This window comes from Esox lucius, chromosome 3 (assembly GCF_011004845.1).
Source record: "Esox lucius isolate fEsoLuc1 chromosome 3, fEsoLuc1.pri, whole genome shotgun sequence".
NCBI classification, from domain to species: Eukaryota; Metazoa; Chordata; class Actinopteri; order Esociformes; family Esocidae; genus Esox; species Esox lucius.
Window position 1 is genome coordinate 10,422,011 of NC_047571.1, and position 25,687 is coordinate 10,447,697.

At 39.8% G+C, this 25,687-nt stretch overlaps 1 protein-coding gene across 8 annotated transcripts in view; it reads left to right on the forward strand.

Moving 5' to 3' along the window:
• Nucleotides 1-25,687, forward strand: part of astn1 (astrotactin 1) — a 306,946-nt gene that overhangs the window by 109,397 nt on the left and 171,862 nt on the right. For all 8 annotated transcript variants that reach the window (XM_013139747.3, XM_020041100.2, XM_020041102.2 and 5 more), the window contains 3 exons: nucleotides 7,932-8,082; nucleotides 19,408-19,574; nucleotides 20,685-20,879. In XM_013139747.3, coding sequence (XP_012995201.1) covers nucleotides 7,932-8,082; nucleotides 19,408-19,574; nucleotides 20,685-20,879 — 513 coding nt within the window. The remainder of the gene's footprint in view (nucleotides 1-7,931; nucleotides 8,083-19,407; nucleotides 19,575-20,684; nucleotides 20,880-25,687) is intronic.

A 25,687-nucleotide genomic window follows, 5' to 3' on the forward strand; every position in this document is an offset into this window, starting at 1 on the left:
ACAAGGCTAGATCCCGGTATTTTTTCATTCCATTATACTTTCAAATTAAAAAACAAAACATATTTATCAATGTAATAATATTTAAGTGTAGTTTAAGTGCAATTTTATAAATGGTTTATAGCATGAATAAAAATAAATTAGCTTCTTATACATGAATGTAAGTAATCAAAAATAACATTATACACTTACTTCATATGCAGCGTTTAAAATAATACAGTGAGGAGAACAAGCATTTGATATACTGCCGATTTTGTAGGTTTTCCTACTTACAAAAATCCAGAAAATCACATTGTATGATTTTAAAATAATTAATTAGCATTTTATTGCATGACATAAGTATTTGATCACCTACCAACCAGTAAGAATTCCGTCTCTCACAGACCTGTTAGTTTTTCTTTAAGAAGCCCTCCTGTTCTCCACTCATTACCTGTATTAACTGCACCTGTTTGAACTCGTTACCTGTATAAAAGACACCTGTCCACACACTCAATCAAACAGACTCCAATCTCTCCACAATGGCCAAGACCAGAGAGCTATGTAAGGACATCAGGGATAAAAATGTAGACCTGCACAAGGCTGGGATGGGCTACAGGACAATAGGCAAGCAGCTTGGTGAGAAGGCAACAACTGTTGGCGCAATTATTAGAAAATGGAAGAAGTTCAAGATGACTGTAAATCTCCCTCGGTCTGGGGCTCCATGCAAGATCTCACCTCGTGGGGCATCAATGATCATGAGGAAGGTGAGGGATCAGCCCAGAACTACACGGCAGGACCTGGTCAATGACCTGAAGAGTGCTGGGACCACAGTCTCAAAGAAAACCATTAGTAACACACTATACCGTCATGGATTAAAATCCTGCAGCGCACGCAAGGTCCCCGTGCTCAAGCCAGCGAATGTCCAGGCCCGTCTGAAGTTTGCCAATGACCATCTGGATAATCCAGAGGAGGAATGGGAGAAGGTCATGTGGTCTGATGAGACAAAAATAGAGCTTTTTGGTCTAAACTCCACTGTTTGGAGAAAAAAGAAGGATGAGTACAACCCCAAGAACACCATCCCAACCATGAAGCATGGAGGTGGAACCATCATTCTTTGGGGATGCTTTTCTGCAAAGGGGGACAGGACGACTTCTCCATATTGAGGAGAGGATGGATGGGGCCATGTATCGCGAGATTTTGGCCAACAACCTCCTTCCCTCAGTAAGAGCATTGAAGATGGGTCGTGGCTGGGTCTTCCAGCATGACAACGACCCGAAACACACAGCCAGGGCAACTAAGGAGTGGCTCCGTAAGAAGCATCTCAAGGTCCTGGAGTGACCTTGCCAGTCTGCAGACCTGAACCCAATAGAAAATCTTTGGAGGGAGATGAAAGTCTGTATTGCCCAGCGATAGCCCCGAAACATGAAGGATCTGGAGAAGGTCTGTATGGAGGAGTGGGCCAAAATCCCTGATGCAGTGTGAGCAAACCTGGTCAAGAACTGCAGGAAACGTATGATCTCTGTATTTGTAAACAAAGGTTTCTGTACCAAATATTAGGTTCTGCTTTTCTAAAGTATCAAATACTTATGTCATGCAATAAAATGCAAATTAATTACTTAAAAATCATACAATGTGATTTTCTGGATTTTTGTTTTAGATTCCGTCACTCACATTTGATGAATACCTATAATAACAATTACAGACTTCTACATGCTTTTTAAGTGGGAAAACCTGCAAAATTGGCAGTGTATCAAATACTAGTTCTCCCCACTGTATATCCCTTGTTACAGTAAAAAAATTAAATACATTGTAGACATTGTTAATGTTGTAAATTACTATTCTAGCTTGAGACAGCAGATTTTCAATGGATTATCTACCTAGGCGTACAGAGGCCCATTATCAGCACCCATCACTCCTGTGTTCCAATGGCACGTTATGTTTGCTAATCCAAGTTTATCGTTTTAAAATGCTAATTCATCATTAAAAAACCCTTTTGTAATTATGTTAGCACTGCTGAAAACTGTTGTGCTGATTAAAGAAGCCTTCTTTAGACCAGTACATTATCCTCAGCATCACCGGTTATGGGTTCAATTACAGGCTCAAAACAGGCAGAAACAAAGAACTTTCTTCTATTTTTGTTCTGAGAAACTAAGGTTATTCCATGCGATAATTAGCCAAGACAATAGCGATTATCTCATACGATATGTAGTACCATATCTACACTCTATTTCTATACTGTATTTCATATCAATTGGGTGTTATTGTAATAGACAAGAAATGTGCTTTTCTTTCAAAAACAAGGACATTTCTAAGTACAAACCAGATTCCAAAAAAGTTGGGACACTACAATTGTGAATAAAAACAGAATGCAATGATGTGGAAGTTTCAAATGTCAATATTTTATTCAGAATACAACATAGATGACATTTCAAATGTTTAAACTGAGAAAATGTATCACTTTAAGGGAAAAATAAGTTGCCATTAAATTTCATCGCATCCACACATCTCAAAAAAGTTGGGACAAGGACATGTTTACCATTGTGTGGCACCCCTCTTCTTTTTATAACAGACTGCAAACGTCTGGGGACTGAGGAGACAAGTTGCTCAAGTTTATGAATAGGAATGTTGTCCCAATCTTGTCTAATACAGGCTTCTAGTTGCTCAACTGTCTTAGGTCTTCTTTGTCGCACCTTCCTCTTTATGATGCGCCAAATGTTTTCTATGGGTGAAAGATCTGGACTGCAGGCTGGCCATTTCTGTACCCGGATCCTTCTTCTATGCGGGCATGACATTGTAATTGATGCAGTATGTGGTCTGGCATTGTCATGTTGGAAAATGCAAGGTCTTCCCTGAAAGAGACAACGTCTGGATGGGAGTATATGTTGTTCTAGAACTTGGATATAACTGTCAGCGTTGATGGTGCCTTTCCAGATGTGTAGGCTGCCCATGCCACAAGCACTCATGCAACCCCATACCATCGGAGATGCAGGCTTCTGAACTGAGTGCTGAAAACAACTTGGGTTGTCCTTGTCCTCTTTAGTCCGGATGACATGGCGTCCCAGTTTTCCAAAATGAACTTCAAATTTTGATTAGTCTGACCACAGAACACTTTTCCACTTTGCCACAGTCCATTTTAAATGATCCTTGGCCCAGAGAAAACGCCTGCGCTTCTGGATCCTGTTAGATACTACTTCTTTTTTGACCTATAGAGTTTTAGCCGGCAACAGCGAATGGCACGGTGGATTGTGTTCACCAACAATGTTTTCTGGAAGTATTCCTGAGCCCATGTTGTGATTTCCATTACAGTATCATTCCTGTATGTGATGCTGTGCCCTCAGAGGGCCCGAAGATTACGGCATCCAGTATGGTTTTCTGGCCTTGACCCTTCCCCACAGAGATTGTTCCAGATTCTCTGAATCTTTGGATGATATTATGCACTGTAGATGATGATAACTTCAAACTCTTTGCAATTTTTCTCGGAGAAACTCAGAGAAATGCCGCAGCATTGGGGGAATTGGTGATCCTCTGCCCATCTTGACTTCTGAGAGACACTGCCACTCTGAGACGCTCTTTTTATATCCAATCATGTTGCCAATTGACATAATAAGTTGCAAATTGGTCCTCCAGCTGTTCCTTATTTGTACATTTAACTTTTCCAGCCTCTTATTGCTACTTGTCCCAACTTTTTTGGAATGTGTAGCTCTCATGAAATCTAAAATGAGCCAATATTTGGCATGACATTACAAAATGTCTCACTTTCAACATTCGAAATTTTAACTCTTTTATATTGTGATTTGTAAAGTATTCCATTCTTTTTTTTACTTACAATTTGTACAGTGTCCCAACTTTTTTGGAATCGGGTTTGTAGCCCCAAACTTTTGAATGGTAGTGTATATGCAAATTGTTTTACTAAGCTAAATACAACATCAAAGGATGTAATTTAAGTACACCCCCTTGTCTAAATAAATTACAGATTTCTTGATTTGCCTTAGTTGAATTCTGACTTGAGGAAGTCATAGCGGTTATATTGCTGTTAAGGGGAATTAAGTGGGACCAACAACAACAGCCTACTTGTCAGTGTTCGATAAATCAAACATAACCCACCGACATCAAACCACACCTCCAAGAACTAAATCAGTGTTTTAATGAGGTACAAAAACACATGCAAAATTGATGCGTACAGCCTTCCTTGCAAATTTTGAGGAATTCACTTTGATTCTTCTCTGTGCCATTACTGTCAGGTTACTGAGTCAAAGTTAAAGAAGAGTAGCAACACCCATCACCTTTTGCAACTAATAGTTGAAATGATGATAATGATGATCAGCCATGTAAAATGCATGTTACAAAAGGTCTCATAGTTCTGTTACTTCATTCAGTATTGGGCTGTCATTAAAAGTACAGTTATATACCAAATGCTATGGCAAATTGGCAGTCAACCCTACAGGAGAGAAATCATGGGTCTGCTTACGAGATGGTGTACAATAAATGGTGTAATTGTTCCTAATGTTTGAATGACTGATCATTTATATTGGGCTTTATATTTGTAGATTAGTAGGTGTTTTCCTGGATGGTTGAATACCGTTTTTCAAAAGGGATGATTTTCCTTAGATTTTTCTTTGTCTTTTACAGAACTTTATTAATCTTCAGAATTTTTTATTCTCTTCTATGAATCACTGAATTAGTTAGAAATCTCTTTTCTTCTCAGCGAAGCTCTGAAGACTAATGATGAAGCTTATAGGCTGTTTACTGCAATAGACTAAAGACAAGTGACTGTCTGGAACAAAAACACATTACATCTCATGTAAAACCACAAACAATGAATATACCACTTTTCATAAAGTTTTATTTTCAGTCCAGTCTTCTGTCTCCTAGGTCTACTTTGTGCAAATCTCCCTCTAAATTGTAACTGTTGAAATATCCAATTACGCCCTACTGGTTTTCTACAATTGTATACAGTTTTATAGACAGCTTTCCTGAATCTTGAATAAACAAGAATATCTTCTGATTCATGATGTGATCAACACTCTTGTTGACTCCCTGAGGTAGTTGCCCACAAAGCAGCTCACTACAGTACCACCTATGTATGTATGCTGCAGATCTGCTCTGCTTTTGCCCAGTTTTCTTTCATTGATGCCCTATTTGGTAATAATGTGTCCCCATGTCTTGCTCTTTAGCAGGAGAGTTCTAAAAGTGTCTGTGCCTTAGTTCCTTGACTTCATAAACCATAGACAATACTTTTGAAAGATTTCCTCTTTATTTTGAAGTGAAAACTACAATGAAATATGTTTTGCATAGGAAGTTGGGAATTTGTCTCCATATTTAATAAAAAATTTAGAGATTTGTAATTAGCTTAGTATAGTCCTTTTTATTTTGTTATCCTGTATATAAAGGATATGAGATACAAGTTTGGTTAGTTAAGCCATATAGAGTTCAATCAGAATATATTTTTTAATGTGTTGATCTGTAGACTGGGATTCGAAATCCTCAATACATTGTGTTGCCTTTCCTTTCAACTGTGACTCATCCATAAAGATGGATGGAAAGTTCAAGGCAAATTACAGAGGAACGTGATGCAATTAGCCAGCATTTGTTTTTATGGTTTATAGCATGAATGAATGATCCATCATTGTGTCTTTCCTGAAATGTGGGGCAGAGAAGCCTTACTATTGCTTAGTGTTCTTGTTAACTACATCTAAAGTTTAATAAAAGATTAGATGTTATATCATCTTTATCTATAGAATATACCATACAGTAATACTATTAAGGTCCATTTTCAGCCAATTTAGGGGGATTTGTGTAACCACAAGAAACACAAGTTACAGTCAAATGAAAAAGTAAGTACACCCCCTGAAAAGTTGTATATTTTCATATTTGGAGAAGGTAACATGTTTTAACACATCACGCAATGTAACCTTTTTTTTTATTTATCCAAATGAAATTAAAAGTAAATGCTATTTTCTTGGTTCAAAGGTTTTTACACCCCTACCTTTACAATCACATAAAATGGCAAACATTAGGTGCCCATAAAAGCATCAACGGTATTTCTTGATTTTCCTATTTTCTACATTATAGAATAGTAGTGAAGACATCAATACCATGAAATCACATGTATGGAATAATGTAATAATCAATTGTCACTTGAGCTGTATGATGCCTTTATTTGTGTTGCAATCTGAGGTGCAGTCAATTGCCAGTTTCTGAGGCTGGGAACTCTAATTTATTTAATAACTTATCATTTTCAGCAAATCTGGGTCTCCCTTTCTTTTGGCAGTCCTCATGAGAGCCATTTTCTTCATAGGTCTTGATGGCTTTTGTTACTGCACTTGAAGAACATTTTCTTGAAATTTGGACTGACCATAATATCTCAAAGTAAAGGACTGTCATTTCTCAAACGTAATGATTTTCTTCTGAATACCCACCCTGCTGTACCTTGTCGTCCTCTGTAGACCCACTAAAGCAGTAAGAAGGAAATCAATTCCACAAATTAACTTTTTGTTAATTAAAATGCATTCCAGGTGACTACTGTACATCATGATACTGGTTAATAGAATGCAAAGAGTGTGCAAAGCATTCATCAAGGCAAAGGGTGGCTACTTTGACAAATCTGTAATATTAAATGTATTTCGATTTGTTTAACACTTTTTGGATGTTATTTCATAGTTTTAATGTCACTATTATTCTACAATGTGAAAAATAATAAAACTAAATAAATACCCTTGAATGAGTAGGTGTCTCTAAACTTTGACTAGTACTTTAACTTTTTTGGAGAAGGCGATTACATTCAGTGTGAACATATCAGTAGCTATTTTGTTCAAAATGTACATATCCCAGTGCAATTAGTTCTTAATGACTCGCAAGGTTCTATGTACTAGGGCATTGTGGTTGGGGATGGTGGTCGTGCATTTTCTCAAAAGACTTTCAGTCCAATGGTTGTGAGTTTGATTCCATCGATAGGTGACAGTACAAAAAACACAAACAACTTTCCAGGGGGTGTATGAACTTTTTCACAAGATTTTAATAACTGCAAGTTACTCTGGGAAATCAATTTGTTGAAAAGAACATGATAAAGGATGGACGGTTTCAGTCGTAAATCATTTCTGTCATACAAAGGTTCTTTTGCGTACTGATAAACATGAATAATAATGAATGCATCACAAATGTAGCCAAAATTAAACTTTATAATTACATCCTCCAAAATTATTGAAAATGACATCATTTTTTGTGTGACCTGTTTGGTTAGTTGTCTGTAAATGTATGAAGACAATGCCCACAATCAATTATAAAAGAAAATTGCTTTGTTTGATAAAATCAGACTGACTCTGAAAATTAATGAAATATCAAAAATGTTTGTTTCAGGCATTCTCAGAGCATTCTGAAAGTGGGTGAGGTAGGAAAGCAATAATATTTGTAGAACATGAGGCCAATCTTTCTTTCCCCTAGGCAAGGTTCATGGTGGCGTTATTATAAAAGTACTCAGTTTATCATAGATTTTCCACTTCAAAAGCATGGTGATTTAGCATCCTGAAAAGAAGAATATACGTCCAAGCTTTGTTCTTCATCAACACTTTATATTCATATTTCAATGTGATTGTCTCCAATATTTGACCTTGCAAGTCTTTGAAATATTTCACAGAGACAAAACAGATGGCTTGGAGCAAGGTTCTAGCAATAAAGCACATACCGTAAAGCCAATGTTTTTCATCAAACACGTCTTAGGCCCTTTGTAAATCAGGGTGGCTTTGAAATACAGGTTTTGACTGCTCTGACGGAAGGATATCCGTCCTAAAGCAATAAATAAAATAAAAGATACATTGGTTTCTGGGGTCTACAATGAACCCATTTTCAAACAAGACACAATAACTAAAAAGGGGCATTTGATTGCTAACAATGGAGATGATTTATTGCTGTGCAGGAAGGGGGATTATAAATTCCACATTTGTGTTTTATTCTTCCAGAGAAGAGTTGATGATCTCCTCATCGTTTGACAGTCTGGAAGTTCTACTGGACTCGTTCGGCCCAGTGCGTGACTGCACAAAGGACAACGGTGGTTGTAGCCGAAACTTCCGGTGCATCTCTGACCGCAAACTTGACTCTAGTGGATGTGTGGTGAGTGACTCACTGTATCGCCTGGGGACGGCCCTGTTCACAGGCTTCACAGGCCTCTATTTCTGCTTAGCGACCATGAAATGAATCAGGCATGTTCTATTTCATTCGCCATCTGTCCATGCTTCCTATCCTACTATAAAGGTGTGCCCTGAGTGTTTGTTGGTGTTTCACTCTGCTTCGTGACCAATTCTTTTAGGTGAAGGATGCTAAAAGCCCAGGCTGCAACCATCTTTCAGACAATTTGATTCCTTTTTAAGTACCATAATGTAATGCACTCAATACATTAGTTTAAGTTGTGCATTGCAATGTGCTGTTTGCGAGCCATCATTTCTAACCTGATTAACTTTCTGTAGCATATTTTGTTTGATCAGAAGCTTGATCAAGTATATCAAATGATAATCATGTCTTGATTTATATAATGCCAATATTTTTTCCCTCCTACTGTTAATGTATGATGTCAGAATGATTTAATATACAGCTGACAGTTGACAGTGCCAAAACTATGGCACATTTTCTGTGCATTTCAGTTTCAAAGGTCTGCAGTTTATCGATAAGACTTCACTTTTTCATTAATGCAGTGACAATTTCAAAACATGACTGTGGATGGACATTGGTTTAACATCATTACCAAGACCGTTATTTAACTCAGCATTGGGCCTCACAGTTTCTTTTTCCTGGAGGATTTAGCAGGAAGCTGAATTTCATGTATTACTGTTAATAATATAGTACCAATCAACAGATTGGACACAACAGATTGGACACACTTACCCATTCAAATGGGTAAGTGTGTCCAAACTAATGGGTAAGTGTGTATAAACATTTGACTGGGACTGTATATCAGCAGACACATATTTTAATCAACCACACATTTCAATTATTTTACCTGTCACAGTTACCAATTGTGATTTGAGTATAGAGGCTATGCTTGCACATCAATATAAGTGTTATTTCACAGCTTTGGAGTCCCTAGCATCATCTGAAAATTCATCCATTATCTGCAGCAACACAGTTAAGACTCCTGGTTGTTAGAAGCCCTGACCTGGTTTGCTCTTCATTAAAATACAAATGCGTAGAAAATCACTTCATTTGTTTCTTTGAGGCTTGTAAATGCTACAAACCTGCTGCTCAAGAAAATTACATTTCCTTGCCAAGTGATTAGATTAAGCAAACTATTTATTGCCCCCATTGAGAGTGGTTTGCCTTCTGCTCTAATGGTACCGGTGGACAGATCTATACACTGTGCTGTACATGCAGCTGTCCCATAGTTCTCAACCAACAGCATGCCAGTAGATGGTCAATGGTTTTCCCTGTCCAGAAATAGTGATCAAGTGTTTTGATTAATTGCTACATAAATTGCAGCATTTGGCTTTACACAGGTTTGCATTCTTAGTGTGTAAAAGATAAATGTATGTTTTCTGTTATGAAAGTTATACATTTTTTACATGAGATTCACATGCAAATACATAAATGTGATTTTTATGATAATAAAGGACCTAAAGCTATACAGGTGTTATCAGATCTGGAGGACACAAGAACAGAATTAAATTAATTAGAAAATGATATCAGCTCTACTGATTTCTGAAGGAGATCAGTTTTGCAATGTGTTTGTTAACACGCAACTTTATGAAATGTTTATGAAATAGACAACACAGTTGTATACTGTCAAATTAGCATCATTATTTTCAATTTCTATGTTTTAAGTTGATCATTATTTCTAAACATTTCCAAACATACCATTATCACCATTTCAGTTGTTTTGATACAGGACATTTTATGCAAACATGTAACTACCTGAAACTATGTGGTTATGTATAATGATCATTTAAGATTTATTATGGACATCCCTATATTAAGCACACATTTACAAGTTAATAATCATGGCCTTTGATGAAGAAAAGTTAAGCGTTCTCTACGTTACAGCAAGATTTCCAGGATGCTCCCATCTGTTGCACATATTACTTGGTGTTTCGTAACTACGTTGTAACTAGATATATAAATTATGCTTTCATCTGTCTAATCAAAGCTGTAACTATGTGGCAGCCAATGCCAGATTCCACAAATCAATTAACACCTTGTCTATGTCCATTGCTGCCAGTCTTGTCTCATTGTGTTTAATATCTCTCCTGGCGTGAGAAGACCTGGCGTGACCTGCTCTGTCTGGCTGATGTATGGCACTCGTGGGGAGAGACGGTGCAGTCATTTGGAAGTAAAGTCTAATAATCACCAAATGATTATGTGATTAATTAGCTCTCATCGCCTTTAGGTAGAACAGGAAAACGTGAGGCTGTCTGTCCAGCCTCCCTAATACCAGGAACAAATTGGGCTTTGTCCAAGGAAAGCGTGTTGGCCTGTGGTGTGAGATGTGTACCTACAGAGAAGTCCTTGGTATTTACAGGATGTCAACATTAGGACTGCTATCACACACTGACAAACCCCATGCCACGAAAAAGGCAGCAATGGAAAAGTTCCACCACGTCTTAATTTGACTCTTTAATTGGTGACTATTGATTATTCCATTACATGCTACTACTGGGCTGTACTACTACTGCATTTGTCAGTGTTGTCAAATTCCCATTTAAAAATAAGTGTGCTGTCACTTACATTTTTTCCTCAAATTAGACTTTCACAGATTTTCCATCAGTCTACTTACAATACCCCATAATACAGATTTATATTATATAGACAGATGAGCCAAAACATTATGACCACTCACGGGTGAAGCGAATAACATTGATAATTCCCTAATAAGGGCACATGTCAAGGCCTGATTTGATTATATGGTACTGTAAGCAAACAATCAGTTCTCGTAGTCAACATTTTGGAGAAAAGGGCAGAAGACCTGAGCGTCTCTGACAAGGACCAAATTGTTATGGACAGACGACTGGGTCAGAGCATCTCTGAAACACAAGGCTTGTGGGGCGCTCCTGTCAGCAGTGGTGAGTACATACCAATAGTGGTCCGAGGAGGGACAGACCACAAACCGGCGACCGGGTGGGCATTCACATGGATGTCAATTTCACATGTTCCGCCTACCTAAACATCAGTGCAGACCATGGCAGTGGTATTCCCTGATGGCTGTTGCATCTTTCAGCTGGATAATAAGCCCTACCACACTGCACACATTATTCGGGAATGGTTTGAGGAACATAAGGAAGAGTTCAAGCTGTTGCCCTGTAGGATGTGCTTGACCAACAGGAACAGGGCCAGGAACTGTCCTTGGACCAGCGATATTGTGTTTAGTCTTGAATATGGAAAACATTGTAAAATGTTTGATAAAGCTTTGAAAGATCCCAGGAGCACAATGGGCTCTATTATTGTAAAATGGAGGAAGTTAGAATGACCAAGAATATTTTCCTAGAGCTTGCCATCCAAGCAAACAGTGTTACCTGTCACTCTAATAGAGCTTCAAAGTTTCCATGCATGGATTGGAGACCCTGCCAGAAGGACAACCATATCTGCCAGTCCTTAGTAAAAGGTGTATGTCATGCTGCCTGAAGGAGGTTTGAGAGCATGATGAAAAGATTCTGGTCTGATGAGACAAAAATCACATGTCTGGCAAAAATAATGTAGTGCTCATTACCTAGCTACTGCAGTGAGCATGGGGGTGGGAGCATCATGCTATGGTCCAGCTTCCTAGTAGCAGGGACTGGGATCCTGATCAGGATTGAGGGAAGGAGGAAAGGAGCAAAATACAGAGAGGACCTTGAAGACATCTGATCCAGAATCCACAGGACATAAGACGTTTGTTTAACAGTTTTTTGGATTCTACATGATTTCATAAGTGTTATTTCACTATTAATAATGTCCTTGCTATTATTCTACAATGGAAGAAATGGTAAAAATCCCCTTAAATGAGTAGATGTGTCCTAACTTTTGGCAGGTAATGTATATATGCATACATATATTTATCACATTTGACTGAATGCTCAATTGAGCCAACATTTGAGCAGCCCAGGGTCAAACGTAAACTAATTCAACTTTTGAACCAGCACCTTAACGTGCTTCCGTGTTGCTAGCTGATACACTTTGTCAGTTTGACATAGCAGATTTATTGACGCGGTCCACATTCAGCTATCTCTGACTTGGATCACATTTTGGGCACTAAGCAGTTCTGAGCTGAGTCGATACTTGGCTGAAGTATTCTATGAGTGTACTCCTAAAGAGGAGCAGGTGCTCAGCAGCCTGCCAGTACTGATGTTTTCCTCTAAGGATCACTGGGTGGATTTAAAGGTACTCCATCCTCTTTTGGGAAAATCAGCTGTACATCCGCAGTCTTTCAGTGGACAGATGCCGGAGCATGTTAATGCACCACTGTAATCCCTAAAGCTACCTCTAAAATATAACCTTTTCACACTGGCTAGGACCAGGGGAAATGTTTGTAAAGCATTTAACACTTCCTCAACAATGATTTATGAAAATGTGACTTTAATATAGTATAATCAATGTATAAAAAAACACTCTGTACAATTTTCATATTTTGTATGTTCCCAAGAGGCTGCAATATTTTTTTTTACTTCAACACTACCTGATATACTGTGTTGTTGATAACCCCCAACCATGACATTTGGAAGAATATAACCTCTTCCCTTTACTCAAACTCTGCTTGCTGGTTACATTTTCAATCTCTGTTGTCCAATTTCACTTTTCTGGCTATTTGGCAAATTTGAGAATGGCTTAGCTTCTCCCACTCTCTAGAAATGATTTGTTACAATGTGGCAATACCACAGGGCAGATTCTCATACACTGGAAGGAAGCAGGAGGAATTTCCTCCTATCCAAAAATTAGATTAAAAGTAATTTAGGGTTTTCCAGTTCAGACTAAATACGAAGCATCACATACACTACTATCGTTTATTGTCTTGTTTGCATCAATCTTGTTTATTTTGTGTTGTTACATTATTTATTGCTACAATGTAAAGTAGTGAGTGTACAGCTTGTATAACAGTGTAAATTTGCTGTCCCCTCAAAATAACACAACACACAGTCATTAATGTCTAAACCGCCGGCAACAAAAGTGAGTATATACGATTTTGCAGGTTTTCCCACTTACAAAGCATGTAGAAGTCTGTAATTGTTATCATAGGTATTCTTCAACTGTGAGTGACGGAATCTAAAACAAAAATCCAGAAAATCACATTATATGATTTTTAAGTAATTAATTTGCATTTTATTGCATGACATAAGTATTTGATACATCAGAAAAGCAGAACTTAATATTTGGTACAGAAACCTTTGTTTGCAATTACAGAGATCATACGTTTCCTGTAGTTCTTGACCAGGTTTGCACACACTGCATCAGGGATTTTGGCCCACTCCTCCATACAGACCTTCTCCAGATCCTTCAGGTTTCAGGGCTGTCTCTGGGCAATACAGACTTTCAGCTCCCTCCAAAGATTTTCGATTGGGTTCAGGTCTGGAGACTGGCTTGGCCACTCCAGGACCTTGAGACGCTTCTTACGGAGCCGCTCCTTAGTTGCCCTGGCTGTGTGTTTCGGGTTGTTGTCATGCTGGAAGACCCAGCCACGACCCATCTTCAATGCTCTTACTGAGGGAAGGAGGTTGTTGGCCAAGATCTCGTGATACATGGCCCCATCCATCCTCCCCTCAATACGGAGCAGTCGTCAAGTCCCCTTTGCAGAAAAGTATCCCCAAAGAATGACGTTTCCACCTCCATGCTTCACGGTTGGGATGGTGTTCTTGGGGTTGTACTCATCCTTCTTCTTCTTTCAAACACAGCGAATGGAGTTTAGACCAAAAAGCTAAATTTTTGTCTCATCAGACCACATGGCCTTCTCCCATTCCTCCTCTGCATCATCCAGATGGTCATTGGCAAACTTCAGACGGGCCTGGACATTCGCTGGTTTGAGCAGGGGGACCTTGCGTTCGCTGCTGGATTTTAATCCATGACGGCGTAGTGTCTAAAAACCTAATGGTTATCTTTGAGGCTGTTGTACCAGCTCTCTTCAGGTCATTGACCAGGTCCTGCCATGTAATTTTGTGCTGTTCCCTCATGATCATTGATGCCCCACGAGGTGAGATCTTGCATGGAGCCCCTGACCGAGGGAGATTGACTGTTATCTTTAAGTTGTTCCATTTTCTAATAATTGCGCCAACAGTTGTTGCTGCTTGCCTATTGACCTGTAGCCCATCCCAGCCTTGTGCAGGTCTACAATTTTATCCCTGATGTCCTTACACAGCTTTCTGGTCTTGTCCATTGTGGAGAGGTTGGAGTCTGTTTGATTGAGTGTGTGGACAGGTGTCTTTTATACAGGTAACAAGTTCATACAAGTGCAGTTAATACAGGTAATGAGTGGAGAACAGGAGGGCTTCTTAAAGAAAAACGAACAGGTCTGTGAGAGTCGGAATTCTTACTGGTTGGTAGGTGATCAAATACTTATGTCATGCAATAAAATGCAAATGAATTATTTTAAAATCATACAATGTGATTTTCTGGATTTTATGGATTCCGTCTCTCACAGTTGAAGTGTACCTATGATTAAATTACAGACCTCTACATGCTTTGTAAGTAGGTAAACCTGCAAAATTGTCAGTGTATCAAATACTTGTTCTCCCCACTGTATATAAGGTTAGGGTGCAGGCTAGGCTACATCCAGCAGGCTTTTTTACTTATTTAGAAGTAATTTAACACATAAACAGATACAGTATTTAATGTGATATCTAGTTGTATTGTTTACATAGCTAGCTAGCTAACATATATAATGGGAGTAATTAATTGTCCTGCAGAAATTCTCTCTCCTAGCTAGTCATTATACATTTATGTAACTAGCCAGAAGAGATAATGATTAGTTTTATTTTGAGCTAATACCTAATGATCTTTCTATGTTAATCAGAGCATGATATGTTTGAAGATCTACTCTGCTTGTAATCAAGACAAACATTATTTTGTCTTGATCTCAATGACAGAGCTGTAATGTTGAGAAACTGCTCAATTAAATTGCAGGCGTGGTGCCTCCAGGTGGCAGCATACACTTTCAGTCTCCATGCCTATCTCAGTTTGCTCATTCCTGCCAATTACACATTGGAGTTAGTTGTTGTCAACGAGATGGTGCTGTCCTTATCTCTAATTAACATTTTTAATTATCGAAAGATGTTTCTATGTAAAAAGCATGTTAGGTAATTATGCATTAAATTCTTCTCTGCATAGCTGTACTTCCTAAAGTGTCTCCTTATAATTTCTGTCAGTTCCTTTAGCTCACAAGTGTCAAACCAGTTCCATGGAGGGCCTAGTGTATGCTGTTTTATTTTCCTTAAAATTGGTGCCCAGTTCAGACCTAAACAACCAGGTGAGGGTAGAACCTTACCAATTAATGACAAAATGAATCAATCTAATTAATCAAGTACAAGGTGAGAGCGAAAACCGGCAGACTTTTGGCCCTCTGTGGATCCGGTTTGACACCTGTTCTTTTAGTACTTACACAAAAAGGACATTACCATAATGTTCACAATTTGTTAGTGTTATTGTAACCTCAGTGTTGAAACATCATTATAAACAGGCTTGACTTGGAACGAAAGTTGTTCAGAAGCTGTCTTCCAATTCGGTCCATTCAAATTGGCCCTAACATTTTAGGCCCACAAATTACCATGCTGATTGGCAGCACTGTAGCCCAGTAGACGGTTGCTGTTCTCTGATCCCTGATAAATGTAGCAACTCTTGCGGTGTGCTCTTGATCAAGGCACCAAGTAGAATAACTGCTATGCCAGTCCACTATATAAAACACATCGGCCCCTCTCCATCTGGAGAGCTGCTAGGTGTGCAGACATTTGATCAACCCCGATACACACCTAAACTTTTCAAGGTCTTGTCCTGTAGCTTATGTTTCAGTGACAATGTGGTTAGTTCGTAATTCAATGAATTAGGAACCAAATGCATTAGATACTTCAAAGCAAGGTGGCTACAGATGTTTATCTGCAGCCATTTGTCCGGAAATGTGCAGTTATTTGTGAATTTGGCTATTTAAAATGTTTTGGTGGAAACACCACTGGCCCTGAAATGATTGCTAGATTATGCTACAGATCACTAACCAAGCTAAACCTTTTAAAATTGTCAGATTAGTCTGTCCTTATTTATTTTATAGGCTAGATGGAAATGGGGAAGGTTAGAGGAATTCATGTGGTGATGGTCCTTGCTTGTGAGTCACACGTGTCTCTTCCTGTTGACTGCTGTAATATTCGTCTGTCTCAATGACATAACTAGAGAATGAGAGAGGCAGCGCAGGTAAAAACTAGATTGCCCTGTGCTTTATAATCAGTTCTTGACTCGGGCCGTAGCTGTAGCTGTCCAGACCTCCTTATTTCGGACAAATAGCGCTGCACTTCTAAATACATTGGTTACCTGCACAGATTCACACATAATGGCAAAAAGTTTAATTGAGGCAAAATGAAAATATGATTTGCATCAACAATCAATAACAATCCATGGAGAGCAGACATTCATATAAGCTGAAGTCAAGTTTCTCTCTCTCATGCCGGAGTCAATAAACCCCTGCGTTCTAGTACACACAGCAAGTTTTGCATACACAAATACAGGGGTGGGAGAGGGCGAGGTCTCGATTGTGTGCCCTTCGATCCTTATCTTGGGACACATTGAAGACTGAGAGGGAAGGCCACTTTTGTTATTCTCATTCACTTGATTTGGGCGAGAATGAGAATAGAGGTATTCCAGATTTCCAACAATGTAGAACAGTGAGTCCAAATGTTGAAGTGTCCTGGCATGCCGGCAGGCTGATTCACAAACAATTGGCAGGTGAACAAAGTGGAACCACGACATGAATGTCCAATCTCCAATCATCGCTGTTTATTGCAGAGCCTGCTTTAATTCCGCTTTGATCAAATATTTTCTACTGCGGTGTGTTTAATCTGGGCCAATGTATGCTACTTATTTAATGGAAGGGAAAAAGAGGTACTGGTGAAACAGCCGCAGCCTGTAGACCTCAATGGCAAAGAACATTGTTCCATTTGAACAGTGGATCTCATGCCATCTTCATCGTGTGCAAATCTGGGCTGATGACAATTCTGTTGCCACGTTACACAGCAAAGAAGTTGAACAAAGCCGAATCCCAGAATATGAATGTCTGCTCTCCATGGATTGTTATTGATTGTTAATGCAAATCATATTTTCAGTTTGCCTCAATCAAACTTTTTGCCACTATGTGTGAATCTGTGCAGGTAACCAATGCATTTAGAAGTGCAGCGCTATTTGTCTGAAATAAGGGGGTCTGGACAGCTACGGCCCGAGTCAAGAACTGATTATAAAACACAGGGCAATCTAGTTTTTACCTGCGCTGCCTCTCTCATTCTCTAGTTATGTCATTGAAGACAGACGAACATTACAGCAGTCAACAGGAAGAGACACGTGTGACTCACAAGCAAGGACCATCACCACATGAATTCCTCTCAGACTAACCTTCCCCATTTCCATCGATTGCTGAGAGGCCCAGTGATTTAAACAGTCTTTGCTACAGATGAGTTAGGAGATTCAATGTACCATGCTCTTTACATTACAGGTGATAAATCAGTTGTCAAAGTGCTTGAAGCCAAGCGACAAAATCAATAGCAATGTGCCCAAGGAGGCACGAGGTGATGGGCTCCTGTGCCCCGCTGGCCATTGATGCATTAGCCATTAGCCCAATGCTTAACCAAGATGGCCAGCCAGACCTCTTGGTGTAAGGACAGAAGTGCTGGCCATCAAGAAATATTTTATTTTAGTTGCCCTTTGTACATGATGTTGGTGCTCAGATGGGTCATAATAATCCACGGTAAACAGAGGGTTGTCAGAAAGCGCATTAATAACATCTGCAGCTCCGCAATATCTGAAGTCTTATATTACTGAATTCCACAGGGCATGACTTTGGACAAGTCCTGACTCAACGGGTGAACTTCCATCAGTTTAAAGCAACAGAACCCTTGTCTGTCATGGATGGCTCTCATCGCCGTGGTTCAGAGTCCCATGTTTCTGCTAGGTCATGGTGCAGTATATACATGGGGATCCATTTAGAGCTGCATTTCAGACACGCCCTACCGCTGCAGTCTGTAAAATATTAATCAAATAATGAGACTTCCCCCTTAGTGCACTTTCAGCCTGTCTTACACGCTGGTGTTATGAAGTCATCACGCCGGGATCGATTGGCACTGGAGAGGAAGAACATAAAAGCAGATTTTTGCCTAAAAAAAAATAAAGAACTGAGTGGAACAAATTATTTTGAAAGCTTCCACAAATGTGTCATTTAAAGAGATAGTATGGGACCCCCCCCCCACACACACACACACACTGTCAGATTAACTTGTAAATCCAAATGCTAGATGGCAAGATTAATCAAACCACATGCACATACATTTCTGTACTATCCCTTTAACCTCCCATCCACCCATCATGCTTTTCATGTATAGAAGTGCTGGCCTAGTTGCCCATTATGTTGGCAAGAATTCGCCATCTCATTGACTTTGAAAGACAAGTGATTGTCGGAGCATGTTTGGCTGGAGTTTTGGTGAGGAGACTGCTCAACTTGCTGACATTTCAAAAAATGTCATGACCGTCTCAGTCACCAGTTCTCAATCCTGATGCAACATTTATGAGAGGTTCTGCAGCAAAGCCTGAGACAGTGTTTTCCACCACCATCAACAAAACACAGAACAATAGAATATCTAATGGAAGAAAGGTATCGCATCTCTCCAGTAGAGTTCCAGACACTTGAAGAGTCCACGCCATGGTACATGGGTAGTATTCTGGTGGCTCATGGTGACACGGCCTACTAAAGCATTGCAGTATGTTCTGTTTTCTTTATTTTGGTTATGCTGCCTTATTGCTTGAAGGCAAACAGAGCCCTTTCCTCTTTTCTCGAGGCAGGGTAGCCTTGTTAAAAATCATCCCATCAAAGTCCTCTTTGAAGGGATGGCTGACAGAGAACATCATGTGAATTTGGCTTCACAGGCTTCTGAAAGATTGCTTTGGGAAGCACAGGGGATTTTTTGGTAACTGGCAGCAAGTGTGAGTTGTAGAAGTTCTGCAAGCTTCTATGAACGTCTGCCACCTTTGTGCCTCGTATATCTTGGTTAGCGGCATGTCCTTTGTTGTATGACCAAGATCACAGAATGTGGTTTGACTTTGACTATATATATGTTTTAAATCTTTCCCACTTTTCCTTAAGATGTTTGTATACAGACTTGGGATCTGAATGTTCCTTCATCTACCTTCTCCTGTACGAACCAACAATCTTATTAAGCAGATGACATGAACTATCTTCGTTTTGTTGAGTCGCCTGTGCCCTTACGTTTTTAACGCTACGAAACAATGTATTCCTCTATGTAGTGCCCACCTGGACTAAGCCCTATGAAGGACGGGACGGGCTGCTACGATCACCACATTGGCATCGACTGCTCTGACGGCTTCAATGGAGGCTGTGAACAGTTGTGCCTCCAGCAGCTCGCCCCTTTGGAGGATGACCCCACTCTTTACAACATCCAGATGTTCTGCGGGTGAGAGAAAATGACTGATGTCGAGTTCAATTTAAAAATGGCACCCTAATACATGGACAATCTAAAATATGTTTTGCTGCTAATCACGCATGGAGGAATATGAGGGCAGACATGTAGAGGAGAAAATTCAATAAAACACGTGGTATTGTTTCATCCTTTTTCACCTCAGTAGATTATTTGTGATGGCGGTGTCGTGATGTAGTTTTGGTGTCAAAAAAAGGAAATGGACCAGTATGGCTTTCATTTGTCATCTGTGTAGGGCATAAGTCACTCAGCCTGAGTCTCTTCCCCTTGGATAGGTTGTCTCTTAAAAGAGAAGGACCTCTTGACATTTCTTTTACTCTGTGTGAAGTCTTCTGACACAAAAGTATTGCTGTCTGTAGGTGGTAAATGTGTTTAATTGTCTGTCACTTAAAACATGAAAATTTGACTGTGAATGTGAAGCCGTTTATATGCTGTGTGCTGTAGGACTGCATTATGGACAAGACATATCTAACCCTCTTAAGTGACATTCTCCTGTAGAAAGAACAGTGTCATCAGGAAGAAAGCTTTCAGTTTAATCCCTGGCAGCTTTTGCTGTTGCCTTTGATACATTTTCCAGAGTTTGCTAGACACTGGGATGTCAAAATGTCATAAATATGAAAGAGTCTTGAGAGGCCTCTCACTGTTTGGGTTATTCTCTTTTTTGAAAAATAAAATGGTGTGTTATGTGTTCACTCTATTGAATTAATAGGACCATACAACAAAGGTAAAATTGATCGGCAAACTAGAATCCTGGCCTACAGTATTTTTTGTACTCCCTTGAACTAGGCCGCCACAAAAAAACTAGGAAACCATGAACACAAGTAAAAATAAATAATCCTGATAGGTAGCCATAGTGTTGTTCCCAATATCAAGATGAAATTTCAAATTAGTGTTTGTTTTTATTGGTGTATTATTGTCGACTTTAATTGTCTTTGTCTTTTGTCTTGTCTAATTGACTTGTCTTGTCTAATACTGAATCTGGTTCAAACTATGAATATGCTTTTTTATTAGATGCACAATTAAATTGAATATTATGTAAGACTACACTGTCCACTTACCGATTTTTCCCGACATCTACTGTTTAAGCTGTATTGAGGATTACAAGCGAGGTCAAGATGGTCGTTCTTGTCAACCTCTGTCTGAAGCCTGCACTGAAGGACTGGACTGTGGTGAGACAGCTGACATTCCAGCCAACCAAACTGTTTTTGGGGACCTCTTCTATGGCTACAACAACAACAGCAAGGACATCACATCTGGGCAGATCCTCAAAGCCACCTTCAGGTAGAAGTTGTGTAATGAATGGAATTTGAATTAATTAGGGTTGATTCATGATAATGAATGACCCATAATTAATATATTGTCTGTTTAAATTTAAGCAGTCATAGAGAATGTGTGGAGATGTACTGTAAATACAAGCAGGGAGGTATTGAACTGAGCTGAATACTCAATGTAGGACATATTTGGAAGGTACTCTTCTGCTTTCTAAAAAAAAATAACCAGAATGATACAGCATTGCATGTAAATGTAAATATAGTTTTAGCTTTAAATGAGAACCTAAAGATCTGCTTTTAAATTCTAAAAGAATGCACATCAGTCCATGTTTTTGATGTTTGCGAGTACGAGCTCTGTGGCAGCATGCTTTGAAGGCTGCTTAATTATCCTCATCCACTCACGATGCTTCCTTTCCACTGATGTCAGGAAGTCAGAAGGTCATGGAAATCATCTGCAGCCCTGAAATTTAATTTGGGTGCGCATGGATTCTGCCGCCAGAGGCAGTTCATCCACTTAAAACATGTCACAAACTAGGGAAAGTTAATATCATCAAGTAGCTAAATCTCAAATGCTCTGATCTCGTTTCGAAAGCACCGGAAGAAGACATGCAGTGATTCAGACAGACAGAAAAACACAAAAATGCTGGAATGTAGGCAGATATGGTGCTGGAGCAAGCCTCTTTGGGGAGCCATGGTATTTGTAAACCCTAATTATAAAAGATGGCAAGAAGTGAATTAAAAGTGACCAGGAGCCAGTTTGGTGTAAAGGAACTTAATTGGACCAGATTAAACAGTGAATGTTCATTGAACAAAGAGTGCTGCACTGGTGCACACCTGGAGTTCATTAATTCTTGGTAAAATGCCATGGTGACATGACAGTTAATTGGAAACTAAAGGAAATAATCAAAACTTTTATGCACAGGACGAGTAGTGCTGGGAAGTAGAGATTATTGCTGATGTGGTAGTCTTGAGGAATTTAGCGAATCAAGGGAATTATGAATAAACATTCTCTCAATGAGAAACACAAGCAAATGTTACTGATATTAAACGCAGGGGGGTTTATTCGTTAGTTTGTGACATTTTAATTAGTTTATGTCGAAGGATTAAATGCCCAAACCAATGTCAAAATAGTTTTCGTCTGTAATTACCTTTCATAATGATTTTGAGGTATAGGCTTTACATTATGCAGGTAAATTACATGTAAGGGCAAAAAGGAAATTGAGTCCAGGAAGGGTGAGGAATAGTTCCTGGAGTAGATCATGCAAGGTTTACTAAGAGTCACTGTGAGAGACGTCATCAAAGTCTTTCCAGGAAAGAGGGAGAGAAACCCCTTTATTATTCTGTTTCATACTCACACCATCCTGGTGCTTGGTGTTTCACTGGCGCTTCTTCAAAATCCCCACCCCACAGTTCTGGTGTGTCACAAGGCATCTGTTTCCCTCTTTGACACTCAACTTCTGAAAGGCAAGGAAGTCAGATTTTAACACGCCTCGTCATTAACGTTATGCGTTAAAAGTATGTGAACAACTATGTCTCTTTGAAAAATCTTTGAAAGTACAGAAACCACACACACACACAAAACAAACAAACACACACACACACACACACACAGGGCTGATGAATAGAAACAGAAGCTTGGTTCTCCAAAACTCCCACGCTCACCTCTACGGAGCGGTACCGTACACAGAGCTTCACAAACCAGACAAAAGGTGCGCATTCCCTCCGATTCAGGTTTGTTGATCTGTCATTTATTTGAGAAAGAGGCAAACTCCCCCCTGCCTTTTTTTCTCCCCTCACAGTGGAACAACAAAAGGCAGGAAATAAAAGGACACATCTAGCCGTGTGAGTAGGTGCCCACCGGCTCCACAGCCGGTGATGCTGGAATGAGATGAGGCCAGCGTGCACCCACTCAGCAGGAGCAGAATCCACTGGATGGCTAGGCTTCAGGCTGTGCCAGAGCGCAAGGGCTGATATCCAGACAGAGCTGTGGGCACCGCTTTCATGCTCACCAGCCTCTGAAACATTTTTCATTTAAAAAAAAAAAAGGAATAAATAAAACGAGAGAAGGTAGATGTCATTTTCGGAATTGCTCCCGTTTACCGGGGTTGCATTTCGGAGTTGGCTTTGTAATTATTATTTCAAACGTTTCTGAGTTCTCGGTGGAGGTCCACGGGTAAATGAAAGGGTGTTGGGCAATCTTAGCTGAAGCTTTTTGTGGGACCGGGCTAGACACATGTATTATCAATGTTTTTTTCGAGCAGAGATACTGTAGGGAGATGGTGGGAGATATCAGCTGAGATGGTTGTTTCTTTACTGTATCTCTAGAGACTGCAGTGATGCAATGTCTGACTGGTAGATTTCAATGTCTCAGAGGGAGGAAGTGAAGTCCATTAGAATAATTTGAGTTAAAAAGGCAACCTCTTCTCATTATTTTCCCCTTTTAGCTCAGAGGCCTTCCCTCTCCTTGCTCTCACTCTTTTGCTCTACATGCTTAGAGCAGGTTTTAATGATTTTTTGAGTTGCCTTTGTTCTCATTAGGGCTGCCTGGGATCATGATTAAGACCACATTCCCTAACTACTTAGTTGGGTGTCTCCTCTCACCCCCTCGGAGGAGGAACACCTTTATCTACTCCCTTAATTAAAATATAAAAATTCTGTCTGAGCTAGATTGATTATATTAAACACTTGAGGCCATGAATATTATTGGACACTGAAGTTTCTTCCCCTAAACTCAGTCCATCACTTGCAGTCTGATATTAGCAGGAAACAATACGTTTAAATGCCATCAATCTGACTGAGGCGGAGAGGTGTCCTTTTTTTTTTTTAGAAAGTTGTCTGAAACCTACTTCCCTACTACTCCAGCAGAGGCACATTGGCTGAAATTCAAGAGTGGTTTGGATAATAAAGCTGTATCTTGCATGTTTTGAAATACTCTCCCAAAGTACTTCAGGTTCCTAAACTCTGTGGTTGATTTGACTAAAAAGTCACACGTGTCAAACATGAGTGGTAGGCTGACAATAAGCGAATGCATCCTATTAGTGTCCATTTTGTTTTAAATTGTGTAAAAGTGATTGTTCTTATATTTTAGGGTGCGATTGATATATCATGTTAGGGGTAAATGAGAGAAGGCCAATGCCCTTGGGGGAAGCCTATTGGGGCCGGCCAGCCTGGTTTTGGCAGCGCCGGGCGGAGATCATAACAGTCCTTGTCCATTAAGGCCGGACCGTTCATCATGATGTTCAGAGCGTTTAGATGATCAACGGGTCAAAAACACACAGGACAGAAAGATCACGCCGGTGACTCAACCGAAGGATGGCCAAGAATGGCTGGCATGACGCACCCCCGAGGGGACGGCAAGGGAGAGTGCGAGCAAGCCAGTGATTCAGCCCTCGTTATAGGGTCAGTGGCAGAACGTCCCGGTGGGGAGAGGGGAGCCGGCAAACAGAGCCTTGCCGTTCACCTTTACCCCCCTGGGCCGGACTACACTCAATCACAGAACCTACTGAAGAGATGACCCTCCAGTAAACTTAAGGTCTCTCACACGGATCGGCAGATTGTTCCATAAATCATGCCCCTCCGGTGGAAAGAGTGTCACAATGTTTGTGTATGCTGCATGCAGCTCATAAATGTGTCCTGAGACGGAGAACGGAGTTCTTATGCAGAAATACTGTTCACCAAAAGAGTGGTTTACCACATCGTTGATTGGCACAATTGATTTTCTAAAACTGGTTACCAGCGTTAACATATTTATATACCTAAATGCTAGATTGATAAATGAAGTCATACCGTTTTAGGTTCCCACAAGGAATTAGTCCTGACACAAACTGAGCGCCGCTACCCTAGCCAGCTAGTCGTTTATGTGATTTGCACAGTTAGTGTTCAAATCAGTTACACATTCTATTTATTTTTGTTATATCACCCTGGTGCACACTACTTTTTATGTTACGTGATGTTTTTAATCAGGCGATCTGCTAATTAGTCCAGGCATGAATATAACCTATTTGAATGCACATTTCATGTTCTGACATCATGGTAGCCTACTTTCAAGGCTTTGCATTTGAGATTTGCAGTCTTTTGAAGGTTCCCAATCGATTTTTAAGCATTTTGTTCAAAGAGCCAATTGGGAGCCAAATAAGCCGTCTCTTTTCAGTGGATGGAGCTGCATGAGCCAGCACACTAAGCCTGAAATGCCCGTCACTAGTTAGCCTGTGCCGATTTCACAACAACAATGGTTACATTATGATGGTTATGCGACCTCACTTTTCTTTCTGGATTATAATATGAAAGTGTCAAACAATCTCTGCAGATGATTGGCTCCTGACAGCTACTGATAACAATCTGTTGTTGATAGCTTGTGTCCACTTCAGGGTAAGGTTCAACAAACGTTTTCTAATGTCATAATGTTTGCTAGTTAACTAGTTTGCTTTGGTACTCTGCAGGTTAAAGCATAGATAGATGTAAACCTTTTAGTCCTGAGTATCGTTTGTTCCAACATGGTAGCTGGCTAGTACATTGATACTATTTACATAATTTACATGTCTCTGGTTATTAAAAGTGTAGCTGGTGCAAATGGGTATGAAGCAGAACCCCACTTATCTTAAACCTATGTAGGTTATTCACGTATCCCTTGGTACCTCTGTGTGAATGAGATTCTGTTATCCCTAAAATTAACTGTCCATCTGACAGTCTCAAGTATGCCGGGGACCCCGCCAGCTATAAGACATCACTGGAAAGACATAATCACGAGAGGCCGCATACAGCTTTGATCAAACCTGGCTCTCGGGAGTGGACAGACTTCATTTGGTTTGGTACGAGAGC